The 20,408-nt window shown below is 39.3% G+C and overlaps 1 protein-coding gene across 8 annotated transcripts in view; it reads left to right on the forward strand.

Moving 5' to 3' along the window:
- The window catches only part of enah (ENAH actin regulator), a 109,788-nt gene that overhangs the window by 67,079 nt on the left and 22,301 nt on the right, over window positions 1-20,408 (forward strand). For 6 of the 8 annotated variants that reach the window (XM_066705244.1, XM_066705224.1, XM_066705207.1 and 3 more), the window contains one exon: window positions 12,414-12,498. In XM_066705244.1, the coding sequence (XP_066561341.1) occupies window positions 12,414-12,498 (85 nt within the window). Of the gene's footprint in view, window positions 1-3,452; window positions 3,741-8,150; window positions 8,351-12,413; window positions 12,499-20,408 lie in introns of those variants that run through there. The other 2 variants (XM_066705268.1, XM_066705261.1) reach the window with 2 other exon arrangements.

The following is a 20,408-nucleotide window of genomic DNA, read 5'->3' on the forward strand; positions in this document are numbered from 1 at the left end:
TTTATTTCTGCATAAGGGCTTTGGCTAAAAAAATAAAAATAAAAAAGTAACATGGATTTTAAAAGAATTACAAAGCCAGCCTCTGGTAGTTATAACGTGATCTGTTTATTTTTGGTTCCTGGTAAGATAAAGGGAGATTAACCTAAGCAGTGCCTGCAGATGTGCAGTGTTTTTAAAAGATGAACTTCTACTGGAGTTAGAGCTTTTATTAATGTATATGATGTATGATTGTGGCATGTCACTACCATGAGTGTATTTGCTCATGCGAAATATAAATCTACTGCAGCCTAATCCAGAGCATTGCACTTTATCCTAATATGATGAATTCTACCATTACATTTTTCCAGCATGCTTGCAAGGATGGATTAAAGATTTCTAATACTATGCTGTCAATGATACATTTCTTTCTGCAAGGGTTTGGCTTTTTTTTTTTTCAGCTGACAGTTTTTTAAAGCTTCACCAAAGGTTTGATCATTATAGATCTATTGAATCTCATCAGACAGTGATGAATTCTTGTTTAAGATGAGTGATGCTGACAACTTTCAATCAAATGTCCGTAAACTTGTTACCAGTTTTGACATTGAAGAAATGTATGCAGCCTGCCCCTGAGGTTCCTGTCGCAAAGCACACAACGCAAGGCATAAGGAATACCAGTACACTTATGTGTATTTGTGGAATTGGTCAGGTTGCATTGAGTTTAATTGATTTGTTCATGTTTAAGAATACATTAAGCAGGGTTTATATTTTTTTTCCTAAAACAACCCTATGGGGCAGACCGAACATGTTTTGCCATATCATATGACATCACTTGTGTGGTTTTGTAAAACTGTTCCAAGTTTCTTGAATAGAACCGTGTAAGTATGTTTCTCTGACTCAGTGTCATGGAGGGATATGTGGGTGAACTTGCTACATGTAATGCACAGTCCTCAGCAGACACGAGCAGGTGTTTGTGGTTTAGAGACTGCTGTGTTTCAAAAGGTAGAGAAAGGATGTGTCATCTGGACAATAGGCTGCTCTGTTTCGTTTATTAGCTTCACAAAGCAGCAGCTGTCAGCTGAAGTCGATCGTCTCATTGTCCTGGTGTGTCTGGTTCAGTGTTTCACTCAACCATCACCTTGACTAGATTATTATATATATTTTTTTAAAGTAGGCCCACACACCCAGAACATAAGTAAACACAAGTGGAATGAATTCTGTAATGACTGAATAAGTAAAACTACTTGGGTCTTTTTTCATGGCAAGAGTGTTACAGTACATTCTCAGCCCTATCCTGGAGCATTTAAAAAATATATAAAATATATATGAAATGGTATTTGCTGGGTCCATTTGAGTTTTACCTTAAATGGAAGGAAAACTCTTTAGAAAAAGGAGAGATCAGGTGACTTCCTCTCTCAGGGGGGAGTGTTTTCACACTTCCCAGTAGACCTTGCAGCTGAGGGTCATCTCTGCCTTGCAACAGTAGAAGGAAAGCCATGTATGGAAGCCATGACAGTTGAAAATGAACTGGCAGACAAATGCAATTTATTTTGAAGTAGAAGTGGTAGGGATTTGTAATGTTAGGGTGCTTAATAGCCAACACAACTTGGATTTAGAGATTGAAGAGAGATGAGATACAGCAGCACCACCACCTGGGGCATGTTTGTTTTTTCTTTAGTAAAACAGAAACCACAAAAACATTTAGTATTCAAAGTACATTGGTCTATCAAGTTTTCATATTATACATTTAAAAATGCAGTTTATTGGCTGTTGCCATTTATGAAACTTTTCCTAATATTATTACTGACTCCAGTAACAATGTTCTGTTTTTAAAAGCTTTAATTTGGAATACATTATTCTGTTTTGTGTTCTTGGTTCCCTTTTCATATCTGTGAAATCTCTCCTCTCTCTCTCCTCTCTCTCTCTCCAGTCAGTCATCTTAATTCATCATTCACAGTCCTGACTACTTTAGGCTTTTAACTGTGCTGAGATTGATTTCGCTTTGTGTAACTACTATGCATCCTTGAAGGTAGCTGTCTGGTCTTTGCTGATTCTGTATTGAAAGTCTCATCTCATCATTGTACTCTTCAATTGTCTCTTACTCAGTCTACTGATGTTATAGGATAGCTACCCTATGGCTTTTGAACTTAACTTTGTGATTCGTTTGAAAGGATTGTCTTGTACAATTTCACGGTTTCTGAATATTTATATGACTACTGTCTGACACTACCATTGCCAGGAGTTACTCTGGACCTGAGGTTGGGAATAAAATTCTATGTATGACTGCTCTCGTTTCAGCCCAGCACAGTAACTGCTAATCTTATAAAAGGAAACTTGACACCGCTCACTGTTGTAATGGCTTTTAAAACCTGTTAATGCTGTTGACTATCTTTGACCAGATGTTGACCATCTTTCATTTTAAACTGTGCAGTAAAAAATGTTTAAGTACTTATTGATTATAAGTAAAGGTTAATTTTACTAAATTACCAAATTAAAGTTTTTCTTGTATTTTTAATGTACCTTTTTTCTCTTTCTTTAAACCTACTTGTGCAGTCTGGTAGTTTCTTGTCCCACTTATGTTTTGTCTGTCCTGTCTGTACAGTACATGACCAGTGCAGTAAACCTACATTGATGCCAATGTCTATATATAGGTGTTTGAGGGGCAGGGTAGAAACCACACCTCAGACTACATAGAGAAGAAAATAAATTCTGTGTACAAATCCAGTTGTTGCACAACCCTTAAAAGCTGGCACTTTTATAGAGATGGTTTTTAAATGTCATGTTCCGGCGTGACAACACATCTTCTCATGTTGTCTCCAGTGACTGTTTCGTAAGAGTACAAGCCTTTCTCAGGCTAGCCTGGTCACCTGACCACGGAGCGAGTGACCGCTCCAGGAGCAAAGCTAGATTTTGGCTGCAACTTAATCTGCAACCACAGTGTCTTCAGGAACGGCAGTCTCTTGTACAGTTTGATCTGCAGGATTGGTGGATGTCTAAGACCCTTGTGTAATGAAGTCACAAACAGAAAACTATGAACATTTTCATAACTGGTAGCCTTAGGTATCATTAAATCTCCTTGTCTTTGGGAATGTATGACATCATCTCAAATAACAAAAGGTCCCAGTCAGACAGGCACCACTTCTTATCCTCCCCCTGTGTGTCTGGGCTCAAAGCTGTCTAACTGTGAGCGGTCTATATTTTGGGTCTTAGCAGCACAGCGGGTTTCCCTGCAGCATTTTTGCTTGAGACAGTTGCTATGTGTGTCTCAGGGGGATTTTTCTCTTCTCCTTTGATAGGAGAGGGAGTCATTCCTGTGCCAAAAGGGTTTGTTTGTCCAGCTATGAAGAGGGAAGTCCAGACATCTGTCATGTGATACGATGTCACACTCTGAATGTATCAACACCCCCTTAAAGATTCGCTAAATTCCTCTTCCCCTGACAGGCAGAGAAGTTTTTAAGCTGGTTGCAGTTCTCATTGATGAGGGCTTCCTCTCTGGCAGATAGTCTTTCAGCACGTTTTTTTATCTCTAATCATTTTTATTTTTTTTATAATAAAAAATAATAAAAAATTAAGCCCTTGTAATAGCTTTTTTGAATACCAGCTCCAGAGTTCTTTGCTGCAACATTTATATTTAGCTGCGTTTTTTCCTAGCCGATTGTTTGCTCGCTGCTGTTGAGGTTGGTGTCGGGTGTGCACTATGCCGGTCCCTCAGATGGGTTGGTATCCTCCAATGAAGGTCAGCCGGGCTGGTATCATCCTGAGGAGTGAGTACTGTTGAACTGTGCCCTGGGCTCGCATGTGTCCAGGCAGGGCAGGCATTGTCAAGCTTCTTTCTTCTCCCCATCTGATTTTCTCTTTCTCACTGTCTGATGTCTCTCTTGCTCTCCCTGTGTGTGTGTGTCTTTTTCTACATACATACACACATCTGTATATACGTTTTATTTATAGATGTTTGTGCCCCTTGTATACAATGTAAAATACTAGATGGGATTTTGCAATGGAAGTATTCAGTCTGCTGTGGTAGTCAGGACACAGAACATAAGCAACATAATGTTTCTGTAGACTACACAGTGTACTGTTCAGGAATAGAAAACACTAATGTATTGTACTTAGTAAGTGCCTTAAAAAAATACCATTTGGCATGTTTAAGTGACATCACATGAAAACAGAATTATAGGAATTGGGTATAGTAGAGATATGAGTGCAGATCTAAATGTATACCTCACCTCGTACAATTGTACATCGGTCGTCTCCTTGAATAACACTGTCCTGCTCTCTGTACGTCACTGCACCTCCTTAATCCCATAAACCTGCTCTACTGCAGGAGGGGGGTTCAAAGGGCAACATTACTGCAGAAAACAAGATCAACAAACCACTAGGAATAAATAGTGGAATGTGGGCCAGAGTTTTGGGTTTTCCAAAGGGTAATAAAATAACATTAGGCTGCCTCAGGTTTTTCCTTTCAGTATGAAGTACCACATGCATTTGTGTATCCATGTTGTGCACTTCATCTTCTCCTGTTTTTTTAAGTTTTTTTTTTTTTTTTTTAATCCAGGACTTGCATTACATAAGATGCATTACAGAGCTTCACATTGGCTTTGGAACAAACAGAATAATAACGGCAGTGTGCAGTTCATCCCTGTCACACACACTTTGTCAGCCTCCTGTCTGCTAATGCCATATTAAAAGCAGCTGAGTAGATTGCAATGAGTAATACTGTTCAATATTCTCTACAATATCTAAATTTGAATCTGCATTTGAGCAGTTTATATGTTCTATTTAGTCCACTTCATAAATAATCAAAACCCTATTCTTTCACACTTTAAAATGTGTTACTCTTTACAGCTTTGTGCTTTCCTTTAGTCCCTGTTTATTACACCTTAAGTGGTCACCTGTGTGATTATCACAGCTAAGGTACAGGACTCGGGCATTTGCTACATTTATCCATTGCAGCCCGTCAGACTTCTGTGGCGAGAGATATATTCAGTCAGATCCTGTATTTTGGTTCGGGAATAGTAGTCAAGTCCGGTGTATTATTCCTAGATGGAGTGCTCCTTTTGTACCCGAAACACGGACAATGTTCCTGATTTTACCACCACATACTATTGCATAGGTGTACAACCTGGACTTGATTGGTAAAAAAGGAGGGAGGAAGGTCAGTTGCTTTGAAATGCTGTTGGGTATGAAGCTTTCCTCCCTGCCCCATGCTAAGGCTGGCATGTTTCACAGCCGGACCTGAGATTTGTAAAATATCTCTTTCCTGAGCTCATCTTCATTCCACACTGACAGGGCTTTTGATCCGTAAATTCTGCCTGACACCGCTCCTAAAATAAAACTTACCTCCTTGCCATTCGTCCTTTCAGGCCCACTGTTCCCATGCAGAACTGCTTTTATTAGGTGATGTGTAAATTCTTCTCAAGTTCGTAGCTCATCCTAGATATTTAAGGAAGTTGACCCCCACCCTCCCTGCTGTTTCTCATTGAGATCATGTGCTGCTATTTAGTATCGGGGGGGTTTATTTTGCTGCCTGCACTGACTGGGATGGCTGTGGCCAGTTGAAGGGATCACTCTCCTGTTGACTGTGGCCAGACTCTGTGTCTCCCAAGCACTCCCAAAAAAGCAGGCAAGCAGGGGGAGGAGTGCAATGGGGAGCTGGGGTCACAAACCCTTGTATCAGCCTTTCTTTGTAAAGCTGTTGAATGCAGTGGAAATATATTTTATTACCTTCTCAAGTTACACCCGTAAAAACGTTCCACAGATTTTGTTCAATTTCCCCCTGCTATCTGTTATTTTTTTTCCTTTTTAATTGTGCGTGAAAGGTTTCCTGTCTCCATTCATAACAGATGCAATGAAGGCTGAACTCTGTGGAGAAGTCCCCATAATTTCAGACCCATATGGTGCTGGAACTGCAGCAGAATATAATGCTAGTCCACTACCCGGTTATTGGCTGGTGACTTTCTGCAAAGTGATTTAACTGTTGTATTGTGTGGTGATCTGAAAAAAAAAAAAAAAGTTATGAACACAACACTGAACTTTCCTTGGAACAGGAGGAGTGAAGGTCATGCAACCAGTGATGAAACTGAGAGATGTTCAAACTCATACCCAAGCTTAAAAAACAAAACAAAAAAATGAGATTTTTATTTTGCTTCAGCAATATCTGGTATACATATCTGTGATAACCGTGCTGTCTTTGATCATTCCGCATTCTGCCATGTAGGATTTTAAATTTCAGAAATTACGCAAGAGCTTTTATTAGGGTAATTTGTGCTGTTCTAGGTTAAATGTAATACAATCGCAGCTCTTAAAATGACTGATCTATATGTTTTACTTGATGAATCAATATATTTTACTTGAACTTCACCTTAATATTAGGAAATGTGGAGAAACACTTGCCACTCAGTGTCTCAATAAATGTACTGAAATTCAAATGCAATAAGAATAAATCTGACGCTTGGTGTGGGTGATGCTCTGAACAATATAATATAAACAATATTATGCCTGTGAAGTTTATATTTAAGGCAGATAATGTAATACAGTTGGTCTTAAATTAGACCTTTAAATAGTATTAATCTGTTTTAGAAGATTTTAGTCTATCTGCATTTGTCTGAACAGAAATGTTTCTTTAAAATTTTCCAAAGTTTCTGCTTTGAATGCAGTAACAGGAAAATAAACTCACGCAGTAACTAATACCACTGAGTTACTGCATAACCTTTTCTTTTCCACACTAATCAAATTACCTCACAGAAACTGACATGAATAAAAAATACCTTATTATTACCAAGTATTACTTATTTTTGGCACAAAAAAGCACTCATTTCAGTGAAAATGGATCGCTTTCTTCTGCGCCTCTACAGACATGGCTTTATTTATTATTGGAAAGTTCATGTAGTCGATTTATCTGATATCCGAGTCTCTATAACTGTACATCTTTGCTAGAAAATGAGGCCAGTTTGGGGCTGCTGCTACTCTTAAATCCTCCCCAAAATATTTTGTTGTTAGACGGACCCTGCTTTTGTTGATTCGTTTTAAAAAGCAGATGCATACAGAATGAAATACCGGAACTGGGGTGTGAAACGGAGGGGGAAATTGTCTCTGCGGTACTGCAGTCTCCACACTGGGCCTATGCTTTTCAATATGTGTACAACACTGAACCTTAATTTGCTCTAGATGAATACAGGGGGAATAGCTGACTACATGAAGAAAAATATATGCTAGTCCAGAGTAATTATAATGAAGATGTAAAAAAAAATCTCCCTCTCTCTCTCTAGCATACAAAAAAGCAGCTTGACACTGCTCGAGTAAATTATTTTTAGCCAAACTAAAACTTTACTGAGGTCTTGACAATATTCAAATAAATGTATTCAGTAGAGTGGCCTTTGCAACAATTTACCACCGAGTGCTTCACACAGTAAACAACAGCAAGGAGAAAAGAAAAACAATATTCACATGGAGGAGGGGGGGAAAGTTCGCTGAAGGATTTAGTTAGCCACTTTAATCACAATCAGGATTTGAAAGCGCTTCATCTCAAAACACCCTCTACACCCACAATGGCACCCTGCTGTGCAGCCGTTTGGCTTTGAATGCTTAAACCAGTTTTGCTCCAGCTTGCCATACAGCAGCCTGACCAGGCACTGACAGTGAGGATTGGGCAGGAAATGGACGTTATCACTAATTAGATTGTCTATAGCATGTGAAGGATACATGGAAATTGCATTTTGAATAAGGCTTGCTATGAGGGGTCAATGTAATATTATTTTTTTATTCTGCAGTGAAAGACTCGGAATAGAAATATATTTTTAAAAGGTATTGTAGAGTATATTCAGGCACTGATACTACATATGCTGGAGACTTCGGCTGCTTTTCTTTTGCTGTTGATTTTTCGGTGATAAGTTCCAGCTGGAGAAGGGTTAACTTTGAGCAAAGATCTAAACCGACGGCTCTCCAGCTGACAGACCCTCTGTAATCTGAAGGGCAGCAACACTGTGCCCTTCGCAATTCACAACATGAATAATTGATCACGGCCAGGAAGTGCAAACAGCATGCAGGAGTTTGTTCAGCGCTGCAGGAAAATGTTCTGTAAACAATAACCCAGGGCAGCGCTCCCACCTGCCCGACTGTGCACAGCACTGTGAGCCTGGGCAGCCTGCAGAGAGAGGTGCAGACCTGTAGAGCAGTGCTGCTCTGGGCGAGCCGTCGCTGAGGACGTTCGCGGGGCAGTGGGCTCTCTGGCTGTAGGATGCGACAGGCAGAGGGATGTACTTGAATTCCAAGGAGCCCGTGGAAGTGGGGATTGGGGCCACACCCAAAGAAGGTGCCGGGGGACTGTGGCAGTACATCTGCTGCCAGAAACGCTACCATGTCTCCCTCTTCTCATGTAGGTGGTGTTTATTTGTTGTTGTTGTGGTGGTTAGTTTGCTGTGGTTTCTGTTTTCTTGTAACATTAAGTGTGGTAGTGAATTTACAGGGCCTGTTTTTATGCTTCTGCTATATATTGAACCCTTGTTTGTTGCAGGCTAAAAGCATACCAGATTAGGTTAATTGCACTCCTCACTCGCTCCTCATCTGTTTTTCCATCCAAGTGTGTGTAGAATTTCTGAGGGGAAGTGCTTCCTCTCCCTTGGTATGTGCGATACATACTTTGGGGTTTTGCATAGAAGAAAAAAATCCTTTATATTATATGATGCATCACATAATTTGTTTTATATCAACAAAGGAGGATGTTTTCTTATTCTATGAATTGCACAGTTCATATGCAGGTCCAGGCCAGGATGCAATAAAATGTAGTTGCCACTGTACTGATTGCCCCTTATCTTTCATTTGAGGGAGTGGAATTAGTCTTCCTTGTTTTGTTTTTTTTGTTTTTTTTTTTGCTTTCAAGTGCTGTTGGCTCTTATTTTCCCCCTCTGTCTCTCTTCACGTGGCACAGAATAGTTATTTATTTCTTGTAAATGTCTCTGCCTTGACCTAGCACATTTTGGTTACTTTGCTTTGCATTTCAACAAAAGATTCACTGAAAAAACAGAACATCTTTGATTTGTATTATAGGTTAATGCAGATGAATGCTTAACAATGAACTGCCTCACCCAAAATTAGATTTTGTCTAACCTGCTCTTAGTGCCATTTCTCATTTTGTGAGATTGTGTTCTACTTAAAACACTGTATTCCACTTTCCCAGTAAATTTAGGCCCTCATTTAAATATATTGTCTAGTTCAGGGAAAAATACCTAAATTGTGCACTACTGTTAGTCAACAATCTTAGAGTAAATATATATATATATATATCCTCATTCACCATTTCAGACCTTTGAAGCTCAAATATAAGCTGTGCCTTTCATAAGAACAGACCAGAACAAGAACAGACTTTTTAGAGATTGTAACATGCGTATATGTGCATCCAACTAGCACCTTGCATTCAGTTATCTGTTAATCTTTAAAATTAATTTCTGCTCCAATATAGAACCTTGAGGCACTTCCTTCACATTACAGACACTCCCCTCAAGAATACTCCTTTTATTTTCAGGATTCTTTGAAGATGATTGACATTAATACCTGTCTGTAAAGTGGTACATCTTCAAAGACAATACCATAAGCCCTATCCAGGATAATTGTTTTTGAGTGTAAGACTTCTTAACGGACCAAAGTACCTGGTAAAGATAACTGCAAAACCTCATATTGCCAAAACAGCCCCCTCCCTAACTCGGTTCCTTAAAGAGAATTGACAAATAAAACTTGTTTTCATTTGACGTTGTTGCTGTTGTAGGATACAGATCCTGAAACTGCTGGTGGTTCGTTAAAATTCCACAATACTAGGAAGTTGGCTGTTCGGAATGGTGCTTATTGTGCAATGTAGTATTGATAGATATGGGATTAAAGTAAATCTAATTGCTCAGCATATTGATTTTATTTTACAATGACTCCAGTCCTAAAACAATGGGGCTCTTTATTGCTGCACAATAAAAGATTACTGTAAGATGCTTGTGACCAGTAACTTTGCACTGGCACCCTGCGTCTGGCACACATTAGCCAACATTGTGCCACGTGTTTGCGTTCCTGTAATGTTGGATTAGTTGGTGTGTACACTGAAAAACAATTCCACGGCAACAGAGGAAGTGGTGTGGTCTTATTGCATTTCTGATTCCGTGGCTCATTATGTGAAAAGCTGCTTAAGGAATCAAGAACCCAATTGTTGTTGCTACCCACCTTGAGTAAATTTTAGGGATTAGTGGTGGGCTAACATACCTTGTTTTCTGAACACACATGATTATTTGTGGTTGTGTGTGATGGACAGCATTTTCACACACCATTAATGTATAGTTATATTTGTTGAAGAGAAAATAATTAGTCAATCTATTAAAGCAATCCTTTTCTATGTTTTTGTTTTGTTACATTTAAGTTGCTTTTCTTTGAAAAGTTTAAGTTACAGAAGAGTCCTGTATGATTAGTGGATTAGGTAAGTCTACGTTATGAGAATTATGATGACAGACCAAAAAATAAGTGAGCCTCATCCACCTCATGAGATCTTTCAAATACTACAAGGTATAAATACCAGAAGTTATTTAAAAGCATCCATTCCTAGAATGTGAACTGAAAAAAATGCAAAAGTAGGTGGTGGTAACTGAGGGGGAAATAAGAGACAGTTTCATTTTTGGAATACTTTGCCCAGCAATGTTACAGCATGTCCTAGGAAAAATGATAGTCGATGATGGAGGTACTTTCAGTCTGTACTAAAAGGTGATTTAATCTAATATTGCAACACGCGCCGCACTCTCCCCTCTCGTTTCCGTGGGCCTTGCTTTCTGAGAGTGTTAAAAATATTCCCTGGACACCATTGAAAATAATACCCTCTAGCCGGCTGGCTGTTGGGAGTACAGTTCTTACTCTGCAGTATTTTTTTTTTTTTTTTTTTAATCAAATTATAGAAAAAAAAATGCTAAGGCTCCTCCACCCCCAGTCTGAAAGTGTGTGATGGCGCCCTGTTTGTTCACAAGAACACCATCTGATATCCATTTGTCTGCTCTGGCAAATCTTTTCTTCTTTGCACCTTCCACCCCCTGACAAAAACCTAATTTGTGTGCGTTTTTTTTCACTCTTCCAGTCTGGAACTCCGGTTGAACTCACAGGAATTCATTTTTAAACTCAGACCCTTGCAAACATTTGTCTTCATTTTTAATAGATTTAATTGAATTTAATGTTTTCCTCTTAATCTCTATTGGTAATCCAGACACTTTATAGACTGAGACAACTGTTCTTGCACCATAACCTGTAGTGAAGGATGTATAGTCCAGTTCAGAGGTTGGCATACTACGGCCCACGGGCCGCATCCGACCCCCAGAGAGTTTGATCCGGCCCGTGGGCATTCATCCAAGTAATAATCACTCGCATACTGTGAGTTTGTAATGCAGGAGTAGCCAACTATCCTGAAGTACACACACATTCCTGTAGGTGGCATTGTAGAGCGTGCGATCAGCCACATTGTTTTGTAAAACTCAGTGTGCGCTCGCAATCCTGCAACAGTTGTTGCGACTTTGCATTTGCAATGGATGTTCTGGGACATTTAAACGTGAAGCTGAAATGATGCATTTGTGCACGAGCTGTACGACTATTCAACAGGTAGGTTAGTGACATGACATTTATTCAGTTTACAGCTCTAGCAGTTTTGAGTGTGTCGCCACAATGCGCAGTGAAATAGTGCTATTCCAAGCGACATGGGTGCGGAGTTTTCAAGGCGATACTCTTTTAGATTGGGGACTCACTGGAGCTTGTGTCACGCCCTCTCTCATACATCTGAGACAGCGCCACCTAACCTGCAGTTTCAGCTTATCGATCTCCAGTGCGACACTACACTGAGGGATAAGTTTGACACAGCCACTCTACTCGAGTTCTAATGCGTCATTAAATTAGCTGGCACAGAAGATGCTGGGTCTGTTTGGCTCGACTTGTGTCTGAGCAAAACTTCTCTGATGAACTACAATATATCCAAACACAGATCTCGGTTAATTGGTGAATATTTTATTAGTATTTGTCCTCTATTCTGCAGATCTCAACAGCTGAAAAAAAATGGTACCTGACTTTGATAAACTTGCAAAGCACGCTCATCAGCTTAACTGTTCATAATGACTTGCTTCATGGTCAAGGCTAGTCAGGTTGTCAGGGCTTCTCAAGGTTTGTTGTACAACTTTGCTTTATATATGTATATTCCCACATTGCACTGTTCCTGATAGTATATGCCTGATGCAGAAAGTGCACTAAGGGTGATATGGAAGTATGGAAAGTCACGCACAAATAAGTGGGTAATGAATTCAGGTACAGTCCTACATGTTTGTGTTTAGTTAACCATCTACCGTGATGGCAGCTGCAGGCTTTTCCATGTTAGGACTCTATATGAACCTGTAGCCACGGAAACACGATTGAACTGCTCTCCTCCTGTTTGTCCGCAGGCCCCACATTGCCAAGACCAACCCCTCAGCTGTCCCCTCAGGTTCAGAATGGACCGTCGCAGGAGGAGGTGGAGATCCAGAGAAGGTAAGTGCCAGGCAGGGAGTCCCAGCTTGTCACACATTGAGCACTCGGAACTCAATCCGCAGGAATGCTGGGTAAAGGAGTTAAAAACGGAACCAAGATAAAGTGAGCAACGGCAAAAACATGCAAAGTAACACGGGGTCCATTAATATTTAAGGAGTCATTGCCATTTTCTGCACCCCCTCCCTCTCCCTCAAACACTAAAAAATCGAATCTGGATCTGGCATGTTTTTTATTTCTTATGTATCTTGGAGTTAGTTTACATATACTGACCATTTTTTTGACAGAAGTACCGGAAGTGACTGATTGCTTGTAATTCACTGAAGACCATATGTCATCAAATGTTAATGCACAGTAGCACATCTTTACTGGTTTGTTATCTGGGATGTTTGTGTGATGCCCAGTAGCATCTCTGGGATGTAGTCTCAGGTAGCTACTGAGAGCCTGATTTAATACCTGCGGGATGTCTGCCTGCTAATGTGAAACTAAATGAAAAATTGACTTGTTGTGATTAAGTATACTCTGTACCTTGCCGTTTCTTCTATGTCTGGGAAGGAAAGTTTTTCAAGTAATGATCAAATGTTGACATTTTATCGCGAGTTACAGGAGAACAGGATTCTGTGTACTTGAGCAAGACATTTCATTGTACCTTCAGTAGCATTTACATGAATATTTAGAGAATTTGCTTTTTTTTTTTTTTTAATAAAAATCATTCCAGTACTTGCAGATAACTTGCACATTTTCTCACCTTTGTAACCGGTGCACTGTCAATTTACCCAGAACACTGTTTTAAGAAGAAAAACCTATTCTAGCTCACCAATGTACACAGAACCAGCTGGGCTTACTAATTATGTTGGTTATTAATCTGTTCTTGTTACAGTTAATGGAAGCAATTTAAGTTCATGAGTAGATGTATTTACATAATAGAAATTTGAAATGAAATTCAAGAATGACTTTTGCCAAGGTAAAAAAAAAAGACAAAACACACATTCCCAGATTTTAAGCCAGATGTAAATCAGTTAATTAAGAAATGCCAGAATGCCCTTGTCTGTCTGCTGGTTTTGTTCAAGGTCTGCATACTGCTCATGCTCTGTGTCTGGAACGTAAGAGGGTGCATCATTGCAATTCAGATTATAGAAGTATTCTAATTTGTCCGATCGATGTCTTGGGAGGCCAGAGGATTAAATGCGCCCTCCATGGTAATGGGTTGCTGGCACTGATCCGATTGAACAGGGCAGATTCGGCGCACCGCTGCATCATTGCACTTTGTGTGATTGGTGAACTTTACGACACTGTTACGTTTTGATTTAATTTCTGATGAATCCGTTTGTCTTTCAAGCATGTGTGTGCTTCGTGATACTATCATTCCGAACAACATCAAAAAATAGCGTCACTACTACTTCCCTCTGCAAGAAGTCCTAAGTTAGTGACAATGTTTTTGCTAGATGTATGATGTCAGTTAATGTCTGCTTTGGATCAAGCCACTGATCAAGCTCAGACTGAGCTGATCATCTGATCAGCACAAAGAGCTGGGAGATCAGCCTCCTGTGCCATTTGAACCCACCACGACTCAAGAACGTTACACAGTAAAACACAATGCCACAGTGCTCTTTCGAAACCCCTTGTTTCGAAATTGTTTTGTACTAAAGCACAAAACCCTAACTTTTCCTGCTGCACCTATACAATAGCCAGAGGCTAGTTGTAAGATAAAGGACTTACAGTCTTTGACTAGGTCAACCGATACATTCGGCTGCCCTCCAGTATCAGACTGAAGTGTGAAGAACAGCTGTTGGCCACAGTTGCACACATCCCGTGTATGGGTACCACTAATAGCTCCCTCCTACAGCAATGTGAATTGAGCAGTGAAAAGAGCAGGAAAACACTAGTCTGTAGGAGTTTAAATACAATGTATGTCTCTGTGGTATTTTTTATTTTATTTTCAGGCTCTGATCTGCTATGAGAAAGTGATGACTAATGCAATTAACTCCACTTTGCACATGATTTGTAATTCACAAAATCAAATGTAAAGTGATTTTTAATCACTTTCAGTCATTCTGAAGAAAGTGTAAAGGGTAAATAAATCGCAGTAGATGGCTGTAGAAATGGCCTTCTTGAATTTCTGTGTATTTGTAGGGCTTTTTGTAAACACTGGTGACATTTGACCCTTTTGACCCATTTGATTTAACTGTTCATCTGTTGGTTCTAAAGGATAATAATTTAATATGATGAGTTCTGCATATGATCCAATAAGATCAAGTCCTGCATCACATTGTATCTTGAGAATCTGGACCTGTTCACTTGAAGCCAGGCTGTCCCGTGTCATATGAGGGATTACAACTTGTACGTGCTATTTTCAAATCGGCCAACGGGTGTACTTGACGATTAATTGTCTGGACTTCACACTGGCCAGTCCATAACCTCTGTAGTATCTCGCTTAAACTAATCCAAGGCAATGCTGGCAATTGGACAACAGGAGTTTTCTGCTATCTGGACAAACACTACTAGGTCAGTGCTCTTGTGCGAGGGTCCAAGGCTGGCTCTGTATTGGGAACCTGACCCATTGATGTGCTGTCTGTTACCTTCAGAGCTGATATCTGCCAATGACATGAGCAAGTCCTTTCCAAAATGATTACGCTCAGTGCACCGCTCCTAGGCTCTCAATGCACAAGCACATCAGTCACTGTTGGACAGAAGACATCAGAAGTGAACAAAACAGATGCCAAATTATGAAGTTGCTGGAAATGCAACTGTTCTGCCTGACCTCAACTCTTTTTTTTTTTTTTTTTTTTTTTTTTTTTTTTAATGGAGAATCCAGTTGATGTGCTGCAGTGGGTATTCAGGCCACATGCAGTGGATTGACATTTCCGTGCATTGTGAATTTCTGATGTTCAGCAACCTTGTCTGGGACATCACATCTACAGATTGGTGGTTTTATAATGTGTCCCCAATCTGGCATCAACAGATGGTCACACATTGAATTGATCAGATGCACGTCTTTCTGCATCCAAGGATTCAAGCAGTTGAACAGCTCGGCCAGCATAGACATCCGTCACAATTCTTCCTTTGCCACCACCTGGCATCACTGAGAAAGATGATTCCCCAACCAGAAGTCGTAAACAATTTTAATTACCTGAACAGCATCTAACAGTGATGAAATCACGAGCTTAAAAAGGGGATCCACTTTTAATGGGCAGTCAGCTGGTATAGCCTCTTGACTGTGTTGTATCCCTCTTTTTTTTTTTTTTCTCAGCATATATATTAAAGACATTAAATTTACATAAATACATGTGTATACACGCAAATGTTAGATATTCATTTTTTTTCTTGTTTAAAAATGACACTTGCTAAACTCTCCTAACTCCCCTGCATATATGTGACAGTTTTGTCTTTTGTAGTGTAAAAGATTCCTTAAAAGGATATCTAACCAAATCTCAGGTCCTCGACAAAAATATAAGGTTACGATTCTTTCAAAGTACCCTCCCCCCTTTATTAGTAAACGTAAAGTAATTGGCAAGAAGCCTTTGACTTGCAGTTACTCTTCCAACTTTCGTCCATATTTAGCTATTGCAGTCAATGAAACTGGTGTATTTCATGGTTGATGTCATCTGGTGAGAATACACTCCTGGTTTGTAACTTCCCCTCCTGCAGAGATTTCAAGCTTTGTTCCTTCCATATTAATAGCTTATTTGTGAGATTGTGGCACTAGTTGAGCCTGGGATTTCTTGAGTATTATTTTGTAAAGTTTTATAATTGGAATCAGTTGTTTTTTTATTAAATATCTATAATTAGAAAATACAAATGCCAACATTTGTAAACAAATTGTGTAGGGAGAGACTATTGTCCAAGTCACATCAATTAATAAAAATAAACTTTTGTAATAGTAGTTATTCAATTTACAATTTTGATGTTTTTCTTAGCATTAAGGATTTAAATGTTTTTTAGATTTGCTATTGAAACATATACAATATTGATACTTATACAATTCATTGCAGTTCAGTACAATCACCTTGCTAAATGATAAAAAAATATATATATATATATATATACACACACACACTATTAGTTTTCATTTAAAAATTACATTTTATGCTTCATTAGGAAAGAGTTTATGAAACATTCACAATGTTCACAATGATAGAGACTGAAAATAATATTTTTGATGGCAAATGTCTGCAGTAAAAAAATGCAGGTGAACTAGTGACTGTGAAGTCCTGCCCTTGATGAATGTGTGGTGCCAGATGTTGCCATGTTAAATTAACATCTGTGACATGGTATTTTCATTCAAAACTACCAGTGTCAGTTTGAGTGTTGAATGAATTAATTAATGCATTAATGAATCAATCTCTTTATTTGCTTTTGACTGTGAACCCTTAAGCACACCATTGCAGTTATCCCATATAATAAAGCGATGTAGTGTGGAGTAGTGGTTAGGGCTCTGGACTCGGGAGCACAGGGTTCAATCCCCATGTAGGGGCACTGCTGTTGTACTCTTTGCTCCAGTAAATGCCCAGCTGTATAATGGCTACAAATGTAAAAATAATGTGATATGTTGTAAAAATTGTAAGTCACCCTGGATAAGTGTGTCTACTAAGAAATCGGGTACTTTATTACTTTTTTTTTTTCCCCTCTCTCTCTCTCTCTCTCCATGTAACGATGATTCCTTTGTTTAGATCTGGTGTCCTTTTTTTTTGGGCAGGGTTTTCTGCTGACCTCATTCATGCAGACTCAGAGAATGTCTGAGTCATCCTTAGTCTGCGCTGCCAGCTCGCTCACCCACCTCCTGTTCTTTATCAGTGTCACAGCATTTACGCTGCCTAAATATCTTAATGAACTCCCCTGGGCCTACAAGAGGCACACTGAGCCTTGGCTAGCCATAGCTGCTGACTCACTCCCACACTAACAGTAATGTACGCTGTCAGCCGCCAGGAAATCGGTAATTCTTCAGCTATGGTCATAATTCAGTAGTGGCCGTTGATTCAAATGATAGAAACGATCGGAATGCCTGCCACTGCATTATATTCAGTTTTGCGTTTAAACTTTTCAGTTAACGAGGGAGATCTAAGAGTACATCTCACCCTACGAATCTGGCAGAAGCGTCAGTGGAAAATAAACAGTAATGACACCGGATTCTTGCTTGATGATGTAAATAGTTTTTCTTTTTACTGCTCAAGCCCACATTCCATTCTTCATCATGCACTTTTTTTTTTTTTTTTTTTTTTTTTTTTTTATAGATCTACACCAGCCAGATGTACTCATTTGTTTGTTAGGTAACATTTCATGAGGGAGAGAGTTAAAATAAGAACAAAACAAAAATAACTTTTTATCCTGCATGATAGCTCAAATTATGGTTTACAGGCAGTGAAAACAGGTACTTTGAGATCTTCTCCAATAAAGTAATGTGAAATCCCACTGTTCAACCCTCTTCCACCAGGAGAAATAATCTGCTAAATGTATTCCTGCTTTGTAGTGCCACTTGCACTCAAATTGAAAAACTAATGCCTCACAATGATTTTAGCAGTGTACTAAAAGATTTAGGGACATTTAGGGGCTACCAAGAGGGTCTCAAAACCGTGTTGTATTTTATAAGAATAGTACTTCAAGGTTGTATTGCTGTATAATTCTTGGACTTCCATGGCTTAATATTTCATTTAACTCTGCATATATAGTTTTTCTTTGTCATGCCTTTCAAATGAGAACTGAATCTCTCTCTCTCTCTCTCTCTCTGTCCCAGGCTGGCATAGGTGGTTGTTGTGCTGTGCTTGCTGTGTGTCCATTTCTGTAAATCAGTGATAGTGATTCATATACATTATATATATATATATATATATATATATATATATATACACACACACACACACACTAAAACTCTCGAGGTGTAGTGTGTAATAATTCTGCAGTGCTTTATCACTTTCTTTGCCCATTGTTTAAAACCAGATCCTGTATTCAGCCTTCAAACTGTACTTGTGATTGGAAGCCATTCTTGTGCAAACCCTTTGCCTTCATTCCCTTAGTAACTGTTCCCCTGGTAACAAGTCAGAAAACAAGATTCCAGTGAAAATCTGCTTTCACCATCACATCCTGAAGTCACATGTCCCCTTAGGGGAACAAAAGATTAAAGAGAACCTGAGAAAAGTCAATATGCAATTTTATTTTTTGCAAAATGTCTAAAGAAGCCACTGCTCTAAGATAGTAAATGGTGCCCATTTTTTAAATGTGATAACATGGTGAGCTTGTGCTAACCACAAGTATCAATTAATAATAATAATAATAATAATAGGCCTATAATCCACCTCAATTCTGTGTTTTAAAATAAGAAGATAACTTATTTTACATTTTATATAATATATATTTTAATTAAAGATGGAGGGGTGGTTAGGCAGCCAGTATGCAAAGATGCTAAAATAAAATGCATTCAGTGTCTCAGCCTTGCCCAGTATGTCACATGGAAGGCACTGGTCTAAATTTAACTGCTTACTTCCCAAATTAATTAAAAACCCACTCATGTGTCCTCTCTCTCTCTCTCCCATATATACATATACACAGTACTATGAAAAAGTTTTAGGCAGGTGTGAAAAAATGTTGTAAAGTAAGAATGCTTTCAAAATAGACATGTTAATAGGTTATATTTATCAATTAACAAAATGCAAAGTGTGTGAACAGAAGAAAAATCTAAATCAAATCCATATTTGGTGTGACCACCCTTTGCCTTCAAAACAGCATCAGTTCTTCTAGATACACTTGCACACAGTTTTTGAAGGAACTCGGCAGGTAGGTCGGCCCAAACATCTTGGAGAACTAACCACAGCTCTTCTGTGGATTTAGGCAGCCTCAGTTGCTTCTCTCTCCATGTAATCCCAGACAGACTCGATGATGTTGAGATCAGGGCTCTGTCCATACCATCACTTCCAGGACTCCTTGTTCTTTATGCTGAAGATAGTTCTTAATGACTGTCTCTGTATGTTTGGGGTCGTTGTCATGCTGCAGAATAAATTTGGGGCCAATCAGATGCCTCCCTGATGGTATTGTATGTTGGATAACTATCTGCTCTCCAGCCCTTTGGCGAACAACCTGCCTTCTGCTACAGCCAAATATTTCAAATTGTGACCCATCAGTCCAGTGCACCTGCTGCCATTTTTCTGCACCCCAGTTCCTGTGTTTTCATGCATAGTTGAGTTGCTTGGCCTTGTTGCCACGTCGGAGGTATGGCTTTTTGGCTGCAAGTCTTCCAATGAAGGCCACTTCTGACCAGACTTCTCCGGACAGTAGATGGGTGTGTCAGGGTCCCACTGTTTTCTGCCAATTCTGAGCTGATGACACTGCTGGACATCTTCCGATTGCGAAGGGAAGTAAGCATGATGTGTCTTTCATCTGCAGCAGTAAGTTTCCTTGACCAACCACTGCGTCTAAGGTCCTCAACATTGCCCGCTTCCTTGTGCTTCATCAAAAGAGCTTGGACAGCACATCTGGAAACCCAGGCAGAAATTTCAATGCAGACAGGGGAGAGACCTTGCTGATGCAGTATAACTACCTTGTGTCTTGTTGCTGTGCTCAGTCTTGCCATGGTGTTTGACTTTTGACAGTAAACTGTCTTCAGCAGCCTCACCTTGTTAGCTGAGTTTGGCTGTTCCTCACCCAGTTTTATTCCTCCTACACAGCTGTTTCTGTTTCAGTTAATGATTGTGTTTCAACCTACATATTGAATTGATGATCATTAGCACCTGTTTGGTATAATTGTTTAATCATACACCTGACTATATGCCTTCAAAATCCCTGACTTTGTGCAAGTGTACCTAGAAGAATTGATGCTGTTTTGAAGGCAAAGGGTGGTCACACCAAATATGGATTTGATGTAGATTTGTCTTCTGTTCACTCACTTTGCATTTAGTTAATTGATAAATATAATCGATTAACAT

This window comes from Amia ocellicauda, chromosome 1, assembly GCF_036373705.1.
Source record: "Amia ocellicauda isolate fAmiCal2 chromosome 1, fAmiCal2.hap1, whole genome shotgun sequence".
NCBI classification, from domain to species: Eukaryota; Metazoa; Chordata; class Actinopteri; order Amiiformes; family Amiidae; genus Amia; species Amia ocellicauda.